This window comes from Montipora foliosa, chromosome 7 (genome assembly GCF_036669935.1).
Source record: "Montipora foliosa isolate CH-2021 chromosome 7, ASM3666993v2, whole genome shotgun sequence".
In the NCBI taxonomy this organism is placed as follows: domain Eukaryota; kingdom Metazoa; phylum Cnidaria; class Anthozoa; order Scleractinia; family Acroporidae; genus Montipora; species Montipora foliosa.
The window spans coordinates 35,895,651-35,918,520 of record NC_090875.1 but is presented as its reverse complement, the minus strand read 5'-3'; the positions used below and the strand labels follow the sequence as shown (position 1 = coordinate 35,918,520).

The window sequence follows — 22,870 nt, the reverse complement described above, 5'->3', positions numbered from 1 at the left end:
CAACAACCATGCCATCCCATGCCATCGGTGAGGGACTCATTGAGATACATGAAAATTGAGCCTGCAATCGTTTCATGGAAAGTACCGCGTGGTCAAAGATTGCGCCCCAAACTTGAGATTTCATTTCTGGAAGTTTCCATTAAAGGAAAAGCGATCAGAAGAAAAGTACATTCTATATTATGACATTCGATGGCATTCATGAAAAGACATTTAATAAAACTTCACTCGTCTAATGGATGACCTTTGGAGTTATTATACTCGTCCAGACGGGTTATTTGTGGTCTGAGACGACCGGATGACTGCGAAGGTGGATCTGTGCAAGCGAACAAGGTCTATTATTAATAATGTGTTGCTTTTTTCCAGAGTCAAGATCTACTCAATCATCATCAATAACACAGTTGATGGTGGCGCAGAACATTGTCGCGAGTGCCCAGTAACATCATCTGAAAAGGGGTATGTCAGTCTCCAAAATTGCATCCTCTAAAGTCACTTCCTCTGGGGAGCTTTGAAACCTTTTAAGACACATTCAGTTTGAAAAGCCTTATTTGGAAAACATGTGGCTGATTTTCTTTTGTCCTATGGGTTGTTCAATATTTGTAAGGAGATGTGTCCAGAAATGCACATATTTGGATAAGCAACAGTCTTGATTAGAGTCACAAAGTGTCTTACTTGCTCTCCTCCCCAACTTGAACATTATTTGCATCGGGGAATACAGACAATTTACAATTTACCCCCCAAGCCTTACTCATCAGGTTAAGATAAACAACTGCATTTATCCTCACCAAACAATAATATTAAAAGTGTGCCCAAACTGAAGCTGTGTTAATAAATTGGCAATGTTCATCAGGTGTTAGAGCGGTTTTCAATTGAGTGTCGAAAGTAATTGGAGAATTGCTTTGGTTTTGCATTACTTCACTCAGTGATTGGTTCAAAGTTCTCGCGCCACTATTTCAACCAATCAGAAATGGAACTAAAACTAATTGTGGCTCGCGTGAGCACATTTTCCTGTGCTTTTTGTCGGCTATGTGTAGTTACTTCGAGTCTTGATTGGTTTACTGGATTGTCTCCCTTCTTTTTGATAATTATTGTTGTAAATCTGCTGTGCCCTCATTGTTGTTTCCAGTTGCATCAACTGTCCTAAGGGAAATTACATAGACACACAGAGGCACAAGTGCGTCCCTTGCCCTAAAGGTAAGGGTGTTACTTTCATCCTTATTAAATTAATATTGCTTATTATATGAGTCCTGAATTAGTTTAGTATTTGACTGCGCATTAAAACCTCGGCTTCCTGGCAACTATTTACGTAAAAATGTGGAAAGAAGCAGACTAACAACAATTTTTATAAAAGTGACGACACATTTGAAATTAAATTTACATGTTTCGGTCTTGCAACGACCATTGATATCAACAAGCAATTATATCATGTTAATTTAACTCTCTCGTTCTAATCAACATGTTCCATTGTACACTCTTTTTTGTTACCTTTGGCTGTTTTGTTAGATTCCCAATTTATTTCACGTTGTTCTTTATCATTGTTTAGCATATTATAAATTCAAATGTAACTTCAAATTAATTCTACTTTCAACTGAAGGTGGTCGTTGCACGACTGAAACATGTCTTGTAAATTTAATTTCAAATGTGTCGTCACTTTTATAAAAACTATTTAAAACTATTTCCCTCCAGAAAATGTCTGTGCTATAAGAAGTGGTTTTGTTTAACCCCCGAAGAATGCGACCCAATTAAATGAATATTATTACAGTTAGCAATAGAATTCAGTACGAATGAAACGCGAAAGTGTCGGAACACTTTTGTTGCAGACTGTATGTTTTTGCTAGATGTTAGTTCAAGTGATAACTCTTTTTTAATCTGTCATCTTAATTTTGTAAGGTGTTTGGAGCAGATTCTTGATAGGTGCTATAGAAGTAGTGTTAGATTATTACTAATATCATTATCATTATACGATTCTTGCCTGTACTCTAGTGATCTTCTGGGTTTCCTTCTTGTTATTGTTGTTGTTGTTGTTATTATTATGATTATTATTTCTTTCATTCACACGATATGTTGTTAACGTGGTTTGCAAACTAGGCATCAAGCCACGACCTATGGCCTTAGTTGTCTAGTGTTCTTCTCAAGATTCTTGCCGTTCCCAACAAGGAGGCTTTTTGTAGTAATACCGTGCAATCTAGTCCAATTTTCTTCAACGATGTTTTCAAATTTTGCTGAACGTCCCTAGTGCACCAATGACAATTGGTACGACAATTATAACATGCACAGGCCGCCCACTAACACACAAAACACCCAACCACTCAATTCTGTCGATGCAATTACTATTATTATTATATTATTATATTATTATAATTTATTATTATTATTATTATTATTATTTTAGATGTGTTCAGAAATGCACATAATTAGATTGGCCCAGATTTCAATAAGCATCACAGCGTCCCCTTGCTATTTTCCCCAACTTCATCATTACTCTTGTTTCCGAATACAGACAATTAACATCAGAAAGCGTCCCCCAAAAGCTGCTCATCATATGAGTGTATTATGTGCATTCATGGACAAAAGTGAATTAATAATAATAATATTATTATTAATATTATTGTTAAATTACAAAGATGTTTTCAACAATGAAGTTGACTTATTGGGAGGTTTCGTAAACATATTTGATATTTTGGTCACTTATTTTGGCTGTAACACATGCTTTCATGTCTCATGTCTGAGCTACGTATTGTAAGCTTCCAACCCTAAATGTGTAATTTGGTGATTCCAGGTACCTATTTAAACACTAGCAACCCTTATGGGCGGACTGCATGTATTAAATGTGGACCAGCACTGACAAGGTATCGTATAAGATTCCTACATGTAGATACCAAAAACACTCTCATAAGTGGAACAGGCAGAATTTATTAGGTAGTGTTTTTAAGTGTCCTCGTGGTGGGATAAAATAACTGTGGTATTGTGTCTAAAGGTGTGCCATGACTTCTTGTATTTACAAGCCATGCATCATAGAATCAAGAAAGTTTCAGTTGTGTTTTGGGTCCTTTCGTGTTTGTTGAATGTTTTTTTTAATGAACAGGATAGTGTTACTTTATAGTTTAAATCTTCCAAGTATTTGTATAGGTAATCACATGTGGCTGAGTAAAATTAAGGACAAATACCGTGTGTTTCCAGAAATTGGCCGAGTTGCAGAGCATCAAGGGCAATTTCGGCAATTTCTGAAAATACAATTAATATTAATCCTTAATATTACGAGCAAACTTGCTATTACTTGTTTATAATATAAAAGGCAAAATTCTTTTATTAAGGTTACGGTATACCTTCAGATCCCTTCAGATCGACAATTTTCTTCAAATTTGAATTCTTCGGTTAAAGTAATGATCGAAATGGAATCTTTAATGTAAAAAAGAAATTATTCAAAAAGATGAAATATTGGCGGAGAAATGGCGGTGTTACGTTTTGACAGTTTTAGCGCTAGTAAGATAATGGTTTGACACTGACTAGTTTTTTTCATGTTTCGTGTAAGACGTTTCGGCTGGTGCTTAAGCCTTCATGAGTTGCAATGTAACGGTAGCACACATGAGTCAAATAACAGCACGTCGAGCGCGCGCTGATGAAAATCCGCGTGCAGTTTCTTGAAAACGTAGCGCGAGACTTATGCCCCATGCCAGAGACTTGTAGACCTCTGGGATGGCGATGTGGTCATTTCCAGACTGCGGATCCTTTATTGAGTACCAGGCTTCCAAGAAAAGTCGCTCGTGGTAGTTAGCCTCATGTCCAACAACTCTGACACTTTCGTGGACATGGCAGGCGGGCGATCTTGGAGTCATGGTCAAGCCTAGCAACAGCCCTTTTGTGTTCTGTAATGCGCGTTTTGAGTGATCGTTCGGTTTGACCGTAGTATACTAAACTGCAATTGGTGCAACTGATTTTGTACACTGTGCCAGATCGTGGCTGGGCAACCTTTTCTTGGGCTTTCGGTCGAGGGAACAAACTGTTCACAGTTCTCAATGGTTTGAAGGCGACTTTGGTTTGATGCTGCCTCAAGATCCAACTAATCAAATCTGAATTGCCCTACACATAGGGTAGCACCACGAAACTATTGGACGGTAGATCGCGGTAGGGAGTTTCGACAGCGATCTTTCGCAGCTATTGATAAAGAATGAGGGATAATTGTTGTCTCGCAGTACAGTCTTGACTCGCTTCCTTTCTTCGTGTTTCCCCTTCTAAAAAAAAGAACGAAAAACTAAAATCTAGTCAGTGTCAAACCATTATCGTACTATGTTGGCTTCTGACTACCACTACTCTAGTTTTAGCGCTGTTTGCTCGCATCAATTTTTTCACTCGAAGCGGACACTTTAAAGAGCTTAAACTCACAGGGAATTTGTCTGATTGCCCCCAAATTTTGACAGTGGCTAGGTTAACATATAAACACAAAAACGTGTCTGCGAATTTTTTATTTCAAAATATTTTTCCTCTGAGAGCAATTTTTGTACGAACACTTCAAATTTTTTTAGTACTATTTCGACAACGTTCTATAACTTTTCACTGTAACTGAGTATGGCAAAACGCAGACACCTTTTTTAGCGCTTTGGGTCGGGAAACGGAGGAACAAAATAAAATAGCGAAAAGAGAAATTTGCTTTGACTTGTAGCTTTGAAAAGGGGATTCGGACGCTCGCATTTTGAGGTCGTGAAAACCTCGACAATTCATTTAATTTCAAAATTCTTGATATGGTTTGGGAGCCAGCTCTATAAGCTTAAATTTGATATTAGGGTTTAGGTATCTACAGTTTGAACCGGACGCGCTGCATTGCTCAGACGCGAGACACCCCTGAAGGTATACGGTAATCTTAAGAAGGTAAAAAAAGTGCACTGTTAGGAAGCTATTTCACTGTAAAGTTAGTGACAATGAAACATAAAACACGTGAATCAACTAAAAAAAAAATTTCATTTTTGTACAACAACGCCAAAGCACTGAAGCCGGCCGTGCTAAGGAATATTTAGTATACATGAAAATAATCAAAGTAATTTTGCCCTCTATGTTATTATGCTGCCTGTCTATGCCAGCTATTAAACACATTACTTAGCCAAGATGAGGTGGTGTCTTGATACTTTGCCAACTGTTTTCATCTAAGAAGTAAAACTGTCAGTTAATACTTATTTCTGATATTCATTTAATTTGCAGCGAGGAAGGTTCAACTGTGTGTCACTCCAATTGCTCCTTTAGCTCTAAGAAGCACAACCGCAAGTTTGATCTGTCTGCTCTCAATGGGTAAGATTACACTCTCTTATAAACTTTCAGTACAGTAATTTAGACAGGCCAATGGAACATTCTTGCATCCGTACAGGGTCTTGTTTAAGGACGGTGCCTACTATTGTTATCGCGCATACGTTCTGCGCATCTCAAGATATTGGGGTTTCCTATTGGTGGAGCTTACTAATGCAAGGGTATTTTTGCGCGGTTTAAAACTATGCGGAGAAAACAGAACTTAGCAAGTGCTCTTGGTATCCAAAAAGAAAATTGGGGGTAACGACGCATTTTTCAGATATAATTAAGCTTCAATTTGGAAAAGAACACCATACATAGCTTTGTACTTTAAAGCTTTTTACAAATATTGTTGATTAATTATCTTTGAAACATGTGTGGTTACCCCCAATTTTCGTTTTGGATTTCAATAACACTTGTTAAGATCTGCTTTTCCCGCATAGTCAGTAAACCGCGCAAAAATAAATTAGTAGGCACCGTCCTTAACATATGGTATACTTCTACTTGCAATACCCCCAGAATATAATACTCCCCCTTTGTTCTCCTCTAAATAGGTCATTTCCAAGTTCATACATGTATCTGCCTCCTCTTCAAAGCGAGTCTAATTGCAAGGTTTTTCTTATGAAAATTAGTTTTCATTCATATTTGAAGTAGAACTTATTACCATCACAAGAACTTCGCACTTAGACTTGCATTGAAGACAAGGCAGACATGAACTCGGAAATGGCCTATTGATATTAAGCACACTCACCAGACTCTGCTGTACTTCTTTCAAAGTTGCGTAATTGCAACAAATCCAATTCCACCGATGCACCAGCCAAGTATCGGCCTTCAATATTATTGACCAACTGTGTGTGTGGTGGAGTGGTTGTCAGACCTTAAGGCACCAGTCAGTAGTGCGGTACAGGAGTGTATAGAAGATAACTACAATAGGTGATCTCCTGCCATTAGTGCATCAACTTCGTTTGGCAAAGAAGCTAACCATTGACAATAAATGATAACTTCTGTTGCTAGAGAATAGTTTTCTTAAGAGCTACAAATGATTCCTTTACGCTCACTTAAAACCTAGCTGCCTTTTGATCCACCAAATATGAAAAAGTTACCAGCAAAGGTATTCCTAAATAATTCATCTTGAATGGGACTTGAACTCATCACCTTCGCAGGTGCAGTGCACTACCAGTAATACTACCAACATTCTAATGATGATGATGATTTAATTTATGAAGAGTTTAAGTGATAAAAGTATTGTAAAGCACTTTACGATCATGAAAGAAAATCAACAAAAATCGAACATCCTTCGAACAACTGGTGCCAGGTGTATAGCTTAAGAGAAAATTGCTCTATTATCCAGATAAGCAAGGGTGCTGCCGAAGAAAAATTGTCCGGGAGCCCTTCGGGCTTCCAACGTTAAAAGTTAGTAGCCCGAGTCATTTTATCAAGAGCCCAGAATTAATTAATTCCAACTGGGATCATATTTACATGTGAGTGAGGATTAATCAAGTAAGGCGCCCGTTCGGGCTACTTGTTCAGAAATTTGGTCGCCCGTGCTCGCAAATAAGGCGCCCCAGGCGATAAGTGTAAGGATCACGTCTATCATTGGTTAAACCTTCAAATATAATCCAGTTATTAAATTCATTCACATAGTCAATGATCCAATGTTTGATACTTGTTTATTTTTTTCTCTCAGAGCGCACACAGTTACCAGTGCTCCTTCTTTCACCAGCCGTGGTTTCAGATACTATCACCTCTTCAATGTAAGCCTTTGTGGTCAAACTCACAGAGATGCATTCTGCCACAGTAATATCAGCCTTTCATCGGGAAAATCAGTGAGTAAACACTATTGCTAAATTGACCTCTCCACCGAGGTTAAACCATGCTTTCAAATAGAAATGAGCATTTTTGTAGTTGAAGATGAATACAGATGTATAGTTACTATCTACCGAAAGATTTCCTCAATGCCACACTCGTACAAAGTGAGCTTGGTTACACGACCATTGACAACGATAATTATTTGAAATTTTAAATGATAACTAGCTTCTCTGGTTTGAAAGAAACGTTGGGACAGCTTTTGGTTTTTACAGGTATGTTACCTAGTTACACCCAGAACATTTTTAGAATTATCAATTGTTGATAAATGTTTTACAAAAAGAGTTCTATTCGTCTTTTTTGTCAATCCAATATTCTCCAGTATATTAATTATTAAAGTTTTGTGTGTTAAATGCACACCATACATTCAGCCAAGATAGTAAAATGGCTTGCATTTGCTTCAATTCCAGAACTTGAGCCATGTTTATTTGTGGTACACAGTATTTAACTTAAACCTTCATTTGCATTTTTAAATTTGATCTGGACGCACAGAATATTAGTGCATTGTTTTAATTTTTTTAGTTTGTCTATTTATCTACTGTTAGCAAAACAATTTGTAAATTTTTATGTTAAAATCTTTGCTGTGGACATGATATGGATTGCATGGTAAATGCCAGCAGATGTACTTATAAAAGATGTCATAGCTGGCTTTCGATCTTATTTTTCCAAACAGCTTCTGATACTCACCATCTAAAAGAAAAATGACTCAATATTGATATCTATCTCAAACTCTCAAACTTTACCCTCTTTGCAGGAAGTGTTTAATCTGACATCACCAGTTTGCCGAATGACTGTTATTCCAGATCCCCATGTCATCACCACTCAGGCAATGAGGTTGGTGCAGTAAAACAGTAAAATACTGACTTTCACGTAAAGAGGCAGAGTTGATTATCTGGTGCATGATGCTCCCCCACCCCCCCCCCCCCCCCGGTCTTTACGGTTGTTTTTGGAGGGGGGGCTAGGAACGTTAGGAAATCGTCCATGGTTGGGAATAATAATATTGTAAAATTGAAACTTAATCTGTGGACTAATAGAAGTGTAATTATTGGTATTCATCTTGGAAGGTTGGCGTGACCACTGACATTACTATTAACGTGTTAATTAACGTCTTAATGGTCTGAAAACGAAATCTATAGCCTACAACATCGAGGACCCAGAACCATTACACACTCAAGATGGAACTGAGCTAGAATGGAAAGATGACTTGAGTACCTCGGGTCATGGGTCGATAGCTGTTATAAGATATCGCAATTAGAAAAGCTCAGGCCTGGAAAGCACTCAAGGGTATGTCAAGAATATGATCCTCCAAAATGAAATCAGATCTGAAAAAGAGGTTCTTCATAGCCACAGTGGAATCATTCCTGTTATATGGCTGTGAAAGCTGGACTATGTCTATAGCCCAGGAAAAATTCCTCAATGGAACATACACAAGAATGCTACGCGAGGCCCTCAACATCCACTGGGGCAGTCACACACCAAACGACGAACTGTATGGTGACAAGTCAGTGACAAGGTAGCAACTTTTAAATCAGCCACAACTTTCTGTTACAGCTGATCACAGGTAAACACTACAACTTGTAGCGAGTGCTTAAATCGGGTCTACAGAAAGCGATACATCTAAAATTTGCGTAACGAGAATCTTGGCTAAGAGGCTTTTGTTTCTCTTTTTTAGTTTGGGGGAACATCTTCTGGGGGTCTACGAGGATATTGATGACAACTCCACAGATAAACGTTCAGTGTTTGCCGATGAAGGAGGTGAGACAACAAATGTTTTTTACTCTGAAGATGTTTTTAAAAGACTTGGTGCAGAATGGCTTTGCTTACTATTGACAAACAACAGTTTTGGTCCATGCCTTTGTAGTCCGTGACCTCAAAAACTTGAACCTACCTTAAACATATTTTTTGTTTAAAGACGGGGTAAAAGTACACCTGATACTATTTCTTAACCAGTCGTCTGCCACCCACCTGGTAAGAGTGATGTCATCTTGTGGCATGCTATAAACGTGAGCCAATCAGATTTTACCGGAAATAACCCGCACGTTGCAAATCAAGGGAAAACACCAACAAAGTAGAACTCCAGCCGAAATGTCAGCAAAGTCAGACTTCATTCATACAAATGTAGCTATTTCTGCAAATGTCGCTTGACATTTGGTGCGATTCCTCTACTCAAACCATTATGCAAGGAATGCAATCAAGAGTGTGGAGATACTGTACGATAAACTTTATTTAAACTCGAATTTAAGATGCCAGAAGCACATGATCTTGAAGCGTGTAACTTTTCCTTGGAACAAAGCTTGGGATTTTACGACACCAATTTTATGCCCAAATATGGACAAAAATAAGATCGAAGCTGCACGCGCGGCAAAATGCACGAGCTATGTTACATCCAAATAAGGACATTTTTGAACTAAAAAAAAACCGCAGCTCTAAACCAGAGTTGGACGCTTCATGGTCGTGTGCTTCTGGTAAAATAATACTCAGTAAAACATACTAGAAAGTGTAGTTTTGCAGCAGCAGCAATAGGAGTTGGTCAATTATCATTTTGCAAGAAGTGTGTCACTAAACCATTCAGCGGAAAGCCCTTCCCTAAACAATGTCGAATACGCAATTGTGGCTTCAGCACTTATTCCACAATTCAGCTATTTTTGTGGACTTTACCGCAACTACAAACGTTTTGAAGTGAACGTTCGGGATAGATAAATAACACTATAGAGAAAATATCGTTGACGTCACCTATTATTATTGTGAAAACAAGGGCCTCATTGGCTGTCGAAAGAAACGGCCTTTTGTTCCTGTGTTTGGGACATTTGAATATTAAAAGCAATGTTTGTAAACAAATGTCTTCCCTATTGCCAATTCTCGTAGGAAGTACAACTAAAACGTTTTCATGTCGGCAAACTATTTTGCGGATGCATTCTCTCTCCACTAAAAGCTTTTAGTTAATTTTGAAGACGAACCAACAGCAGCTGTAAACATCGTGTTCAAATCCTTCTCGGCGGCCATATATAGCCATATAAAGCTGTCTTTATTAAACAAAAGAACAGAACTCATTTCTAAATGCCGCCACGAGAGTAAGTTTTACTTAACAAATTTCAGTAACCGCCAACAATTGCTCTATAGAATCTTTATTTCACACGTAGATCAGATCATCACACTAGTGAATTAATGATGAAATGGTATATGAAATGAATCATATATGAACTGCGGATATGATGACTAGTGAATTAATTAGCTACTTATCTAATTTCTATGTAAGAAGGTATGTTCTTAGTTGAGTCTTATATATATATATATTTATAAATTTGTTATTCTGTAACGAATCGCAAGTCCAGATTCTGGGCAGCGGCAGACGACTCGTTAAGAACTTGTATCAGGCCTACTTTCCGCCCTTTCTAAAGAAAAGTACGCCTGATCGCAGTTTAACCGGAGAGGTAAACTTGCTGCCTGCGTATTCTGCATTCTCGACTTGCACACACTCACTGCATGTTTAATTATACATTTACATCAGTGTTGTAGAAACCTAAGAATTCTTCTCCTGCAACTATCTAAAATAAAGTAGTGAGGGTCTTGTCATAATTTAGCAACTGGGGAGAGGGGGGCGGCGGGTTCAAAGATTTTCAGTAAAGCGGCGGAAATAAAGTGACCCTCTCTAGGCAAGGGATTAAAATGTCTTGACCCTTCCCTCGAACTCATCCTAAAATTCTGTTTCCCCCCTCCCCCGATAAATAATGGCTCCAAATTTGTTATACAGTGGCACAAGCAAAATGGTTCAATAGCTTGACTTGTTCCTATGGCAGGAAATATTTCGTGTTTAGTTATAATATTAAAACTGAAGCATCCCTTTATGATCACAATGGCTTAATTTCGTGACCCTCCCTCTTTTGCTGTCAATTTTTTTCATGGCCCTCCCTTTTGAAGGGCTAAAGAAACTGTGACCCTCCCCTGTTTTCCACTCAGTCTACCTCCTGCTAATTTCTGACAAGTTCCTATTACATTCATAAAATACATTATTATACATTACACGTAATACAATATTGTGGACAATGTAGGAAAAAGTGAACTTCTTGTGTCAAATTAAGATATTAGAAACTATGAAGAACAGAATCTTATACCTTTTCTTTGCATTGCTTTGTTCCTGAAGAGCTGCGAGATTCGGTGAAATGTGTAGCGTTAAAGAATAAGACGTTTTTCATTGTTTTTGTGATATACATATAACGCCTGTTAGTAGCTAAAATTGAATTATTGTCGAGTTTCGTGGTCTGTAACTATCTAAAATAACTGTGATCTGGTGATGCAGGCGATTAATATTTGTACTGAATTTTTGTTTTTAAGTTTGATGTTTGGTTTGTAACCGTTATTCGGTTTGTCCGGAAAAAGCACTTCCTAACCGAGCGTTGTTTTTGTTTTTGTCAAGGTCCGGTGACTAACACCTCAAATTTCTTCCTGTTCAAGTTCCATGGCAGAAGGTGAAGCATAGTTATGATGATGACGATGATCATAATAATGATGATGACGACGATGACGATGTCGGTGATGATGATGATGACGACGACGGCAATAACGATGATAAGGAGACCATGTCAATGTCGATGATGTTGACGTTGACGATGACGATGTCAATGTCGATGATGTTGACGATGACGATGTCAGTGACGACGTCAATGTCGATGATGTTGACGATGACGATGACGATGTCAATGTCGATGATGTTGACGATGATAACGATAATCGAATGTTGGTTTTTGATGAGAGGGGAAAAATCTGTCAGTACCCAGGAAAAAACCTTTTGAAGCGGAGTAGAAAACTAACTAGCTAAACCCACTTGTCGTTGAATCGAAAAATCAATCCTATGCGACATTGGTGGAAAGCTAGCAGATTAATAATTGTTCTTATTAATTTCTTTTACGTTGACTCCTTGCTGTTAATCTTCAAACAGTCCCGCACAAGGTGTTTGAAGTTGATAACATGGGCAGTCGTTTGCCCACGGCCAAGGTCATCTCTCTCCCATGTCGAGAGGCATGCATGGGTCTTATCTCCCTGAGGTGGCGTCACATTCTGTGTTTCATTTCAGTTTTGAAAGAAAGAAATGTTAACATTCGAGCTGTTTCATTGTCGAGTAGTTTGTGACGTCATCATTGAGCTAGACCCATGCCTCTCACTAGCTCGGCCATGAGATAAAGGACTGCTTTAGGTGGAGAACCTAATCTCTAGTAAAGATTATATTTTCAGCAATGAAAATAATTGAGGTTTGGGACACTTCAAGTCCTCATCAAAGATATGGATGATTGTTGGTGATGGCTCATGTTCGTTGAAAAATTTCCCTTGTTGTTTTACCATGTCGGAGCGGGAATGCAGAGACTGGTATTGACGCAGCAAAAAACCGGTTTAGACCGGTCGAAAAAAGGTTCCCTCTGCAGGTACCGAAGCACAGATTACGTAAAACAAAAGACAGAAAACAAAACAACTCCAAATAGAAACTAGTCCCAAGTGACCAATAATACAATGCTTTACGGTACATGCAGAAAGACCCCGAAAAAAAGGGAAAACATTAAGGATTCACGGTTGTATTTGGTTTGTGAGGTTTTTCTCAACAAAGAGAACATTTGTCGTAAATTCGACACGACAACCACAAACTATCATACATCACTGTTCCACGAGTCTCGCTTTGCGCAGTGACAGAGTGTCCGAGTAATACACAGGAGCACTGAGATTTTTTCCGAGTGTTGCCAACATACAAGGTTTCATTCGTCTTTAGGGTTTTTTCACAAAAAATGTTCCAACTTAGAATACAAAAAGTTCAAATGGCGGAAACGAACATGCGTTGTTTCTTGAATGAATGCCGTCCGAATCATGTTGGGTAAAATGTGGTAATTTAACTCTTGAAATAACGTTGTCAATGTTTTGTTTGTTTTCCAGCTTTACTCAGGCCTGCCCTAATGGTCGCTCGGTTTGGGTGACCCTGCTTTGTGACTCTTTTGTTGAGAAGGTGAAGACCACTTTTTTCTTTAACAATGGCAGTGATTGACCCTTGATCTGTATCTATTTGTTTCCTCTCTACTCTTTTAGTCAGTCGAACTTTTAACGGCGTTGTATGTGAAGTAAAGGTTGTGAATTAGATCGAAAGAAAATGAGCGAATCAAATCATGCTGAAAAGTAATTTCCGTTTTTCCAGGGGGAGCTGAATCTGCCGAGTAAATGTCCCGATGGAACCTGTGATGGTTGCCGGTGAGAAACCATGTTATACACTTAATTATTGTATTAAAAGCTAGATCGTTTGACAGTGCAATTCTCGAATTTCAATTGGCTTCGCCATCTTGGCATATGAGCTATCATACCATTTAAAGTGGCTCAAAACAGTTTCCAACACATTCCAAGACTTAGATTTTGATGTGTCATTATAGCCACTCTTCATCAGTTGATGCTACAATCATGGTATCAAAAACCTGCCCAATCACTGGTGAACACGTTGGTATTATTTTTGTGACACAATAGGTTACCATAGCAATACTATGACCTGCTAAAAACACCCTTAATTTCAGCTTTAAGCGCTTATATTTCAAAAACGGCACCGTTAAATTTTTTCTTATAACAGAATTTTGATTGGCAGGATAAGATGTAACTTATGGCACCTTAAACACAGGATTTCCCATTTGAACACATAACTGAAGTCATAAAATGCCATCACGGGCTGTAGACGAATTTCTGTAATTTACAACAATTCATTGAGAACTGCCTTAGAATTACGTAAATATCCATAGTTTCGTGATTTCCCTGACAAAGGTACATCAATTACAATAATCTTTTTTCAGCGGTCAATTTACGTTGTCAACCCTAGTTGATACCAAAGTGCTGCGTTGCCAACTCACGCACCGCGACATTAACAAAAAAATCACATGCTTTGATTCGATTGTAAAGGCGCGTTTAAATTGTTTCAACATTTGCTTCAACATGTTTTCAACACTTTGTTGAATCGAATGTTCGGTGTGTTTGAACAGGTCGTCCAACATTGTTGAAAGCGTAAAACATGTTGAAAGCTTGTTGAAAGCGTGTTGAATCAAGTTTAAATCGGTTTAGACTTTCATTCAACATCGATTCAACTTTTCCTTTGTTCTCGAAAATGTTGAATGGTGTTGAAGCCCTTTGAACAGTCTGTTCAACAATTGTAGAACAAACGCATGCTCACATCAGACCGCAAAAGTCAATATGGGCCCGGTTGCTCGAAAGCCGATTAACTTAACCCAGGATTAGCGTAAACTTTTGCCAAAACGGTTTCACGTTTTCAACTTTTTGGTGAGTTTCTTTTGCTTACTTTTGCCTTTCAAGATTGACTTCTTCTAATGAAAGGTTTTGCCGAAAATCAGCGTTGAACAGCATTTAGGAGCAAAGAAGTAAACTCCATGGTTAATTGTTAATCTGTGATTAGCGTTAATCGGCTTTTGAACAACCGGGCGATGGTGTAGTTTATCTGGACGAGAGAGGCTGGTTTCTAGTTCTTAGTTCCTCGCAATCAATTTTCGTGAAAGTGTCAGATCTTTGGTTGGCGCAATGTTGGCGCAATGTTGGAACCGTTTGAACGACCTCCGCACAACTTTGTTTTTGCGTCCAACATTTGCCCAACATCCGTTCAACTTTTGTTGAATGAATGTTGGTCAAATGTTGAAACCATTTAAACGGGCCTTAACAGGGTCTTCTTCATCCGCTCTTCAACTACATCCGGAGAATGATTGCCTCTACTAATTTCTTTCACTTGTTCTAGGTTCGAGATGTTAATGCGCACCAAGTATGCGTGCCCTGTCTGCTCGGAGTTAGATTACACTAAAGTTGAGTCTTCTTGTGTGGTATGTAACGATGCTTAGCCTGTGAGCAGGCTCATATGTTTGGGGTATCGGGCATGAATAATTTAAGGTACAAACGACAGATATAAGCTTTGAAAAACTGTTACGCTGAACAGTTTACAAAAAATGTTTTTAAACTCAAATCGAAATCTATTTTCATCTTCAATTTTGCCCATCCCTGTATTTTCTGTTTTATTTACACCTTCCTTCAAATTTGACCGAAATATTTATTTATTTCACTTGATTTGGTTCGTGAGAAAGCCCCCAAGTCCGCGAATCTTGTATATCACTCTTTAAATGGGATTTAAAAAAGCAGAAAAGGGACGACGGAAACATTTTCAAGGGGAATCAATCTTTTCCGATAAGTGTGATGCCGTAATTGGCGCCTATACGTTCACGGTTGAGCGGCCGATGATGAAAACAGCGTTGGTTTCCACTGCATCTTTGACTCGCGCATCATCTATTGTCGTCAAAAGACGTGTCAGTGACTTCGAGGGAACCTTCACTTCAACAAAAAATAACGTTAAATTACAGGAAATAACCTTGACACAAATAAATAACACCCGAAATAAATAAGTTTTAGAATCGTAAATTTTTGTTTTCAAATTTTTCGGGTGCCGCCATCTTGAATAAGTGTGTCGTGTTGCGGTTGCTCTTTGTTATTACACAAAAGATCTTTGTGTCAGAACAATAGGGCAACCCTATCACGTCTTAAGATGGCGGTGCCCGCGAAATTTAAAAGTGAAAAAAGGCTCCCGTCTGACCTTGTAGCTCCTTCGGTAGAGCAGCGGTGATGTATGTAACCCGAAGGTCGTGGGTTCAATTCCCACCCTGGGCAGAGTTTTTCTCTGTCCTTGTGTGGGTCCATTTCCATTCGTAGGGCTAATGCCCGCGTGTTTCATATGTATAGATACTGAGCACTTCACATTACACTCTAATCAGTTCAGTCTGATTTTAGAATTTATTTTTCCTGATATAAACACTTCTTTAAAACAATTTGTTTTGGAAGCATTATTTCCTGCACCTAAACTTATTCTGTAGTAAGAGTGGAGGTTCCAGCGGTCATTTTAGAAGGCCAGATGATAGGAAACCTGCAGTAGGGCTGGATCGCGTGACAAACGTATGCTTACATTTAGGGGTCACGTGCACTTCGACTAGCGAAGCACATTCTCCTGCAAAGCGACTCGTAGTCTAAGAGTGACCTGGCTTCCTTGTACACTTTTTCTTAGACTTATTTCATTGGGACGAACACTACATAGGAAAAGTATTTTCTGTTATGATTAACGAAACTTGCATTGATCTTCTCTAGGGAGGAAATAAAACCACTACTTACGTTTGGAATGAGCCAAAGTGAGTATGACTTATCAAAATGCGTTAATCAGTGCTTTGTCAGCTCTTCTGAAGAAAGTTGCCATCAAGTAATTACAGGTTCCTTCGAGGGAAAAATGTTTCTGGTAGTTAGTGCGTTGACGTCCCACAGGGTTTTAGAGGTTTGTCAAATACCCGGAATGGTTAATAGTCTTAAAAGGGCCTTGCATCCCGTCTTCGAATTGCTGGTTTTCACTCACGTGATCAACAGCCATGTTTTTCAACGAAAACAAAAGGAAGCGTTTGTATAATAATAGAGTTAAATTCCCGGAGGATTTGGTCGGGGCACCAACATGGCCGCCTTTTCTTTGTTTAGGGGCACCAACATGGCGGTCGTGACGTCATGTGAAAACCGAGAATTTGTTTGAATCGTGTCGCTCGATTCGTGGGATGAAGTGGCTTGGTGATCTCTAATAATGAGATGGATTAGTTGAGATGACATCTTACTGAGTTTTTCTGATGTTTTTTTCTTATTTGTTGATACGGCACGGACGTCGTCGAATCTGCTCGCGTCGTGAAATTGGTTCGCGAATCCTACGGGTCGTTCGATTCGTGGAATAAAGCCGCATGATCACCTCTCAAAATGAAACGCATTCGTTGGGTTGACAAATGAGTTTATTGGTGTTGACGTGTTCTCGATTTGAACGGATCGAGACATTTTCGGGTCGTATCATTTGGATAGTCTTGTATAGGATTATGAACATTGAAGGGTTGTGAGACAGGACCTACAGTTTCTAGTCCTTATCCGAGAAGACTTGAAAGTCTAACCAATTGCGGATTTCATTGCAAAGGCAGCACTCTTTCCTCAGTTTTTGAAAGATCCTGAGTGTTAGTCCGGCCGCAGTTTTTCGGAACCCGTGACCTCCGCACGGTGATCTGATGCTCAACCAACTGCCCCAAGCTGCTTGTACTGCATACATTATCATAATGAAGCTGATTACCATTGTATAGCTTTTCATGACCTGTTCGTCCCATTTCTCTAGCTTTGCTTCATAAGTTCAGTTTGAAGTAACTTTTTTCCTGTAATAAATCATTGACGGTGTCGATTCGTTCCAATTCAACTGTGTCCCTGTGTTTCGTTTTCAGATTGTGCCGTGATGGAGTCAAGAAGCCTGATCCAATGGTAACCGAGTGCAGCATTCTTGAGCAATCGATTGGCGCAGCCATGAAAAACTTCAAGGTGTGTGTCGTTTTTTCGTCTCTTTACTTGCTGTGAATGTGGCCAGTGTGTGGCCATGTGTGCGGCCATGTGTGCGATCCAACTCTCCGTTTTGTAAAGGGCCAACGCCATTTCACTTGGGGCCTTTTTTATCCACGGACACAAAACCGGAAGTGAACATTTCGCACGCGAGCACAGTAGTCTCTCCCAGGTTTGTAAAACAATAGTCTTTGATAGTGAAAAGATACTTAAAAATAGATGATGTGGTAGTGTCAAGGCAAGTTAAAAAGGCAAACAGCTTACCTCCGGTTTCCGTCAGTGGCTCAAAAACGTCACGTGCTTATGCTCCCTTCAGGTGACAATTATTTTCCTTCTATAGTGCTATACCCAAAGTGCACAGAGTTCGTATCTAAAGAGTCCCATGCTGTAAACAACTCGCTCTTCTGCGCATGACAGTCAAAGACTCTTACACAGGAAACGTTAATACGATACAAGTAATTATTGTTTGTTGTGTTGCAGATTGGTATTGCTGTGATCGCTGCTCTTCTTGTTCTCATGATTTGCACCATGTTTGGACTGTGGTACAAGAATAGGAAGTATGTGAACTCGCTGTATCCATCAGTTGGCCACTTGGCCACTTGTCCCTTTTGTCCCAAGGCCTTTTGATTGTACGGGTACGAGACCCCCTCCCCCCCTCCTTTTCAGTTTCCGTTTAACTTGGAAATAGCCCACGCTGGAGTTGACACTTGGGCGCTTACGGTTATACTTAGCAATTTTTTTTGTTATTCTTTGCATGAGAACCTGACAGAGTTTAGTCTTAGGTTGGTCGATACTTACAATGAAAGTATAATTAAGTAATCGAGTGCTTTTGTTTCTAGCAAAAGGTACCGGTAGTAAAAAACCCTTCTGAGGTTGCTCATTTTGCTTGGTCTATTCGTCGATCGTAAAAACCATCCCTTAAGTTCATTGTGCTTTTTTGTCAGTCTTTTTAATCCTGTTTTATCTTTATAGGCTGACATACAAGTATCATCGCCTTGTACAGAATAGCAGTGATAAGCCAGGCGAACTACCTGCGGTGGAGAGGTGTGTTGTGGACGAAGATGAAGAAGATGATGAAGAGGTAATGACGTGATTACTTTTAAACGGAAACGCATGAGACATCGCTTAAAATAATGAGAGACATCATCGAGAGCAATCTGCTGCGACACTCAATTTGACGCTTCCCAGGGTGACGTGAAATGAGTAAAGTACACTTAAGAGTCAGTTCCCTCGGGGCTTTTCAAGACCAATTTAAAATGCCATTTGCGGGGCTTAAAGTGCCTATCACCTCAACACACTTTTCCGCTTTATTTATTCTCCGAAATCATCCCAAATACATGGTGTTGTTTATAGAACCTTTTGATTGAAATTTCACTCTTTTATTGGCTTTCAAAAACAAGAAAAGTGATCATACTTTGATCCATAACCGAGCAATGAAGGAGAATGGGTTCGATACCGGGTTGACGTCACAAATTAATTTGCATTGAGGCAGTTCTTTGAAAACAGCGATGCAAATTAATTTGTGACATCAACCCGGTATCGGACCCATTCCCTTTCATTGCTCGGTTATTAATCACGGTATGACCACTTTTCCCATTTTTCAAAGCCAATGAAAGAGTGAAATTTCAATCTAAATGTTCTAAAAACAACACCATGTATTTGGGATGATTTCGGAGAATAAATATATTGAAAAAGTGTGTTGAGGTGATAGGCACTTTAACTTAGTGCTTGCGAAGGAAGTTATTTCGTTGTTTGGGAGGAGTTTCTCTTTAACACTCAACAAGGTGGCGAAACGGAAAATCTTATTGAAGTTTTTTGCAAAAAAAATATCTATTATCAGACGGTGAATTGACTGCTTGCTTTTCAATGCAATGTACGCAGGTTCAATTCAGGATTGGGCAGGACCGTGGCAAAAAGATTCTCAAGAAAATCCGAGATATGGCTAGCGGCGGAAAGAGAAAGGTAATGCAAACAAATACGCACAGTAATACAGTAAAAGGAAGATATTAACCGACCATTGATGCCAAGCCGAGACAATATCACGTATCCTTTATGGAATCGACGTGACTCGCACGACCCAGAATCGATTGCTCCTGGATATAAGCAGCACTGAAATATATAGTATCTTTAATGTGCTTAGTTACCTGGCCTATGAATGAAAGTGAGGCTGTTTTGATAGAAACCTCATTGCTTTTATTTTACTCTGCGATTGCGCTGCACTGGTTGGAGCTGGTCACTTGTGAGTTGAAGTTGAACCAATAAATAATACAATATATTACTCACAAGCGAATAGATACCCAACTGGGAAATGATCAAGTTACATAAACTCGAAAATACTGTGATTAAAGCAAAAGAATATTTGGGCGTTTTCTATAGTGTTTATTGTTTTTTCCTAGGAGAAAGTGACATTTGATGACGATGAGGAGGAGTACTTTGATTCGGTGCACCTTGAGACGGGCAAAGAAGCACACGATGATGACTTCAACTAAATCGACGCTAAGCCTACCACACTAAGAAAAAGCTGCAGGAATGCTGTAACAATCATCGGCCAGTTATATAGCATAAGCTAGTACTCTGCCTCATTTGCATATTTAGGAATGTAAGCTTGAGTAACAAGGACTTTAACTCGTAAAAATGTAAACAAATTGTAGAAATGAACCTTTTCGAGATTTATCCAATCGCGTTGTTAAAGAAAAAGCACACATTCTTTGCCAAAAACGAGAAGAAAAAGAAATTGCGTTTTTGTCACCCGATTGAAAAGACCCGAAAGGAAGTGATAAATACCATTTCCACGCTAACTTACCGTCTTAATTGCCAGGTGCTCGTTTCCCGAGAGTCCCGAAACTTTTCGGGAGTCACAATCCCCTCCTTGTGTCTTGACGGGAGAGGTTTCAAGTCATCATTTTTCACTGTTATTTTGTTTTTAAGTATCTTGGAAACATGCTAAAGGATGATCTTTGAAAAACTAGTCGATGGCCGTTTCACAAATGGCTTTTCGGACTCTTAAAGTTGTCGGGGCTTTCGCGAAACGGGCAATTAAAATGTGATTTAGTTCCTTAGTTTTGCAACTCTTTACAATTGCAGGCTGGAGTCTTAACCTATTGGTAAAAAAACAGTGCTTCATGGTCACTTTTCAAACTCATTTCTAGGGCTTTCCTTCGCCCACCCGCCCTCCCTACTCTCGGTGAAGAAAAGCCCTGGTAACGACGTTGGTCAATTTCGATTTTCATTTAATCCAGTATTAAGAACTACAACTTTGCGCACGATGTTTCCTTCTAGTTTGGAATTATTACATAGTTATTTGGGGCTGGTCTAAAGTTATTCTAATTGAATAAGAATTATATTCATTTACAGCTAGAATCCCAGGGCTGTGACCCTTTCAATAAATATGTATTCTTTGGTGTGTAAACTGCCCAATCATACAGCAAGAAGAGCTTCTTTTAGGGCGTCTGATAGAGTACAAAAATTATGCTGTAAATGAACCAGGAATGCGTCTTTTCCTTTGACCTCTTAACCTTTTTATTCCCAAGATCGAATATTTCATTCTCCTAACTAGTACCTCAGATTTCGTTTTTGGGCAGTCATGAGATTTTGATGTTATATCAAGATCACACCTTGAGCTGCTTTATTTCTCATTACCTGTCTTGATCCCAACCATAAAGTAGGAAGTAGGACCAGTGCTAAGTTTGTAAAAAAGCCATGTAAATTTCACGGTTTTACCTTTGACTTTGGAGATTTATAGGAGATTTACGGGGGTCGATTTGTTGGAGTATTTAAAATTTAAGCAATTGATTGGATGTAATGATAAAAAGGAAATAGAATGTCTGGTGTTGTTCTGCGTAAGCTGTTGTTTTGAGCCTGTTTTTCTTTGCTTTGATTAGTTGAGCCAATAGTTTTTTGTTATTGTTGAGAATACACAGTAATACCAATGAGGTGTTTCCTTTTGGCTTCTGTTTTTGTGTTTTGGGTTTTGTCATCATTAAGAAGCAAGGTGCCAATCTCGTACCCAGTCATCCGGCTTTTTGGTCAGCGGGTGGTCCCTTGGAGAGAGCGTCTTATGACAGAACCTGGGGAGAGCATGATGATTGGCATGACATAGACCTTTTCGCAGATACGGTGGCCATTTTGATTTCTGTTGTTTCGAAAGACATTATGGGATGCTCTGGGGGCAATTAATATGTATTTGCGCCCTGGGCATCCCATAATAGCTATTTGAAACAACAGAAATCGAAATGGCCGCCGTATCTGCAAAAAGGACTATTTCTTCGGTTCTTCTTAGCAAGATCTTTAACAGAGACGTGATACTGGCTTAACATGACACAGACCATCGATACGACGGAAGAGATCTTTTTTGTCCGTGCTGTCGATGTGTTTCTTCGTTTAAGTTGTGCATAGTATTTGCTTCACTTGTCACGAAATATTTCTTTGCGAACAATAAGACCAATAGGGGCTTGAAAAGCGTAAAGTCGTAAAAAGGTGAAAGATCGAGATTGCACGGAAGCGCTCTCCACTGAAACTTCACCCAAAGCATTGCTGTATTATTTCTATCCAAAGAAATATCTTCTGAGTTGAGATTTCTGTAGACATTGTCTTGAATAAAAACTAGTTTCTGTATGGGATAAACTGTGCCCAAGGTCTTAGAGTACGACCCTGAGGCCGAAGGCCCCACTGTCTCAAAACAAAGTTAGTTTTTTTTCCCACACGGACCAACCAAGACCAGTAAATAGCCTATTTTCTTTTCGTTTGAAAGCTGTCGTTTGTTTCAAAGCCGTTGTTTCGTTGGAGGTTTCTTCCTCTTTTCCTCAATTCAATTTGCCCGGAAAAATTTCGTACTGTGGCTGATATTGTAAAAGGGTGGACAGGTTACGAGCCAGCCATTAGCCAATCAGATTCAATCGGATTCTGGCCAACGAAGAAGGTAAATATTTGCCAACCGAGACAGAGCGTATTTCCTTTTGACAGAACTGACTGGCCAGACCGGGCATTTGGAAGGACAAACTCACAAACTCCGAGGATGACATATACTTCTCCAGAAGAATATGAGGGATAATCATGCAAGTGTTCCTTCAAATTGTCGCATTTTCTTTGAAACCCGACGGGTCTGGCCGGCCAGTTCTGACAAAAGGTAAGGGTCCTTACTAAACAAATTTCATTGTTCCGCGACCTTCCGCGCTTCTCAGTTTTCAAAAAAAAAATTAACAAGTCGAAAGTGGTTCAGCGTTGTCGGTACTCTTATCGACAACGATATTCGTCATCACAGTGGTCGCCGAGTGAGTCCACAAGAAATTTTGGCCTCTGCGCAGACGAACATCGTTGTCGATAAGAGTACAGA

At 39.2% G+C, this 22,870-nt stretch overlaps 1 protein-coding gene across 2 annotated transcripts in view; it reads left to right on the top strand.

The window, feature by feature from the left end:
- LOC138009442 (endosome/lysosome-associated apoptosis and autophagy regulator family member 2-like) overlaps positions 1-21,381 on the top strand; it is a 69,752-nt gene extending 48,371 nt beyond the window's left edge. Inside the window, exons 16-32 of one of the 2 annotated variants that reach the window (XM_068856458.1) lie at positions 364-453; positions 1,124-1,191; positions 2,777-2,846; positions 5,191-5,277; positions 6,959-7,097; positions 7,892-7,971; positions 8,810-8,892; positions 11,552-11,603; positions 13,054-13,123; positions 13,310-13,362; positions 14,894-14,975; positions 16,282-16,322; positions 17,427-17,520; positions 18,019-18,095; positions 18,511-18,619; positions 19,420-19,500; positions 19,935-21,381. In XM_068856458.1, coding sequence (XP_068712559.1) covers positions 364-453; positions 1,124-1,191; positions 2,777-2,846; positions 5,191-5,277; positions 6,959-7,097; positions 7,892-7,971; positions 8,810-8,892; positions 11,552-11,603; positions 13,054-13,123; positions 13,310-13,362; positions 14,894-14,975; positions 16,282-16,322; positions 17,427-17,520; positions 18,019-18,095; positions 18,511-18,619; positions 19,420-19,500; positions 19,935-20,027 — 1,369 coding nt within the window. In that variant the 3' untranslated portion in view covers positions 20,028-21,381. The remainder of the gene's footprint in view (positions 1-363; positions 454-1,123; positions 1,192-2,776; positions 2,847-5,190; positions 5,278-6,958; positions 7,098-7,891; positions 7,972-8,809; positions 8,893-11,551; positions 11,604-13,053; positions 13,124-13,309; positions 13,363-14,893; positions 14,976-16,281; positions 16,323-17,426; positions 17,521-18,018; positions 18,096-18,510; positions 18,620-19,419; positions 19,501-19,934) is intronic. The other variant, XM_068856459.1, reaches the window with a different exon arrangement.
- The last annotated feature ends 1,489 nt before the right edge of the window (positions 21,382-22,870 follow it).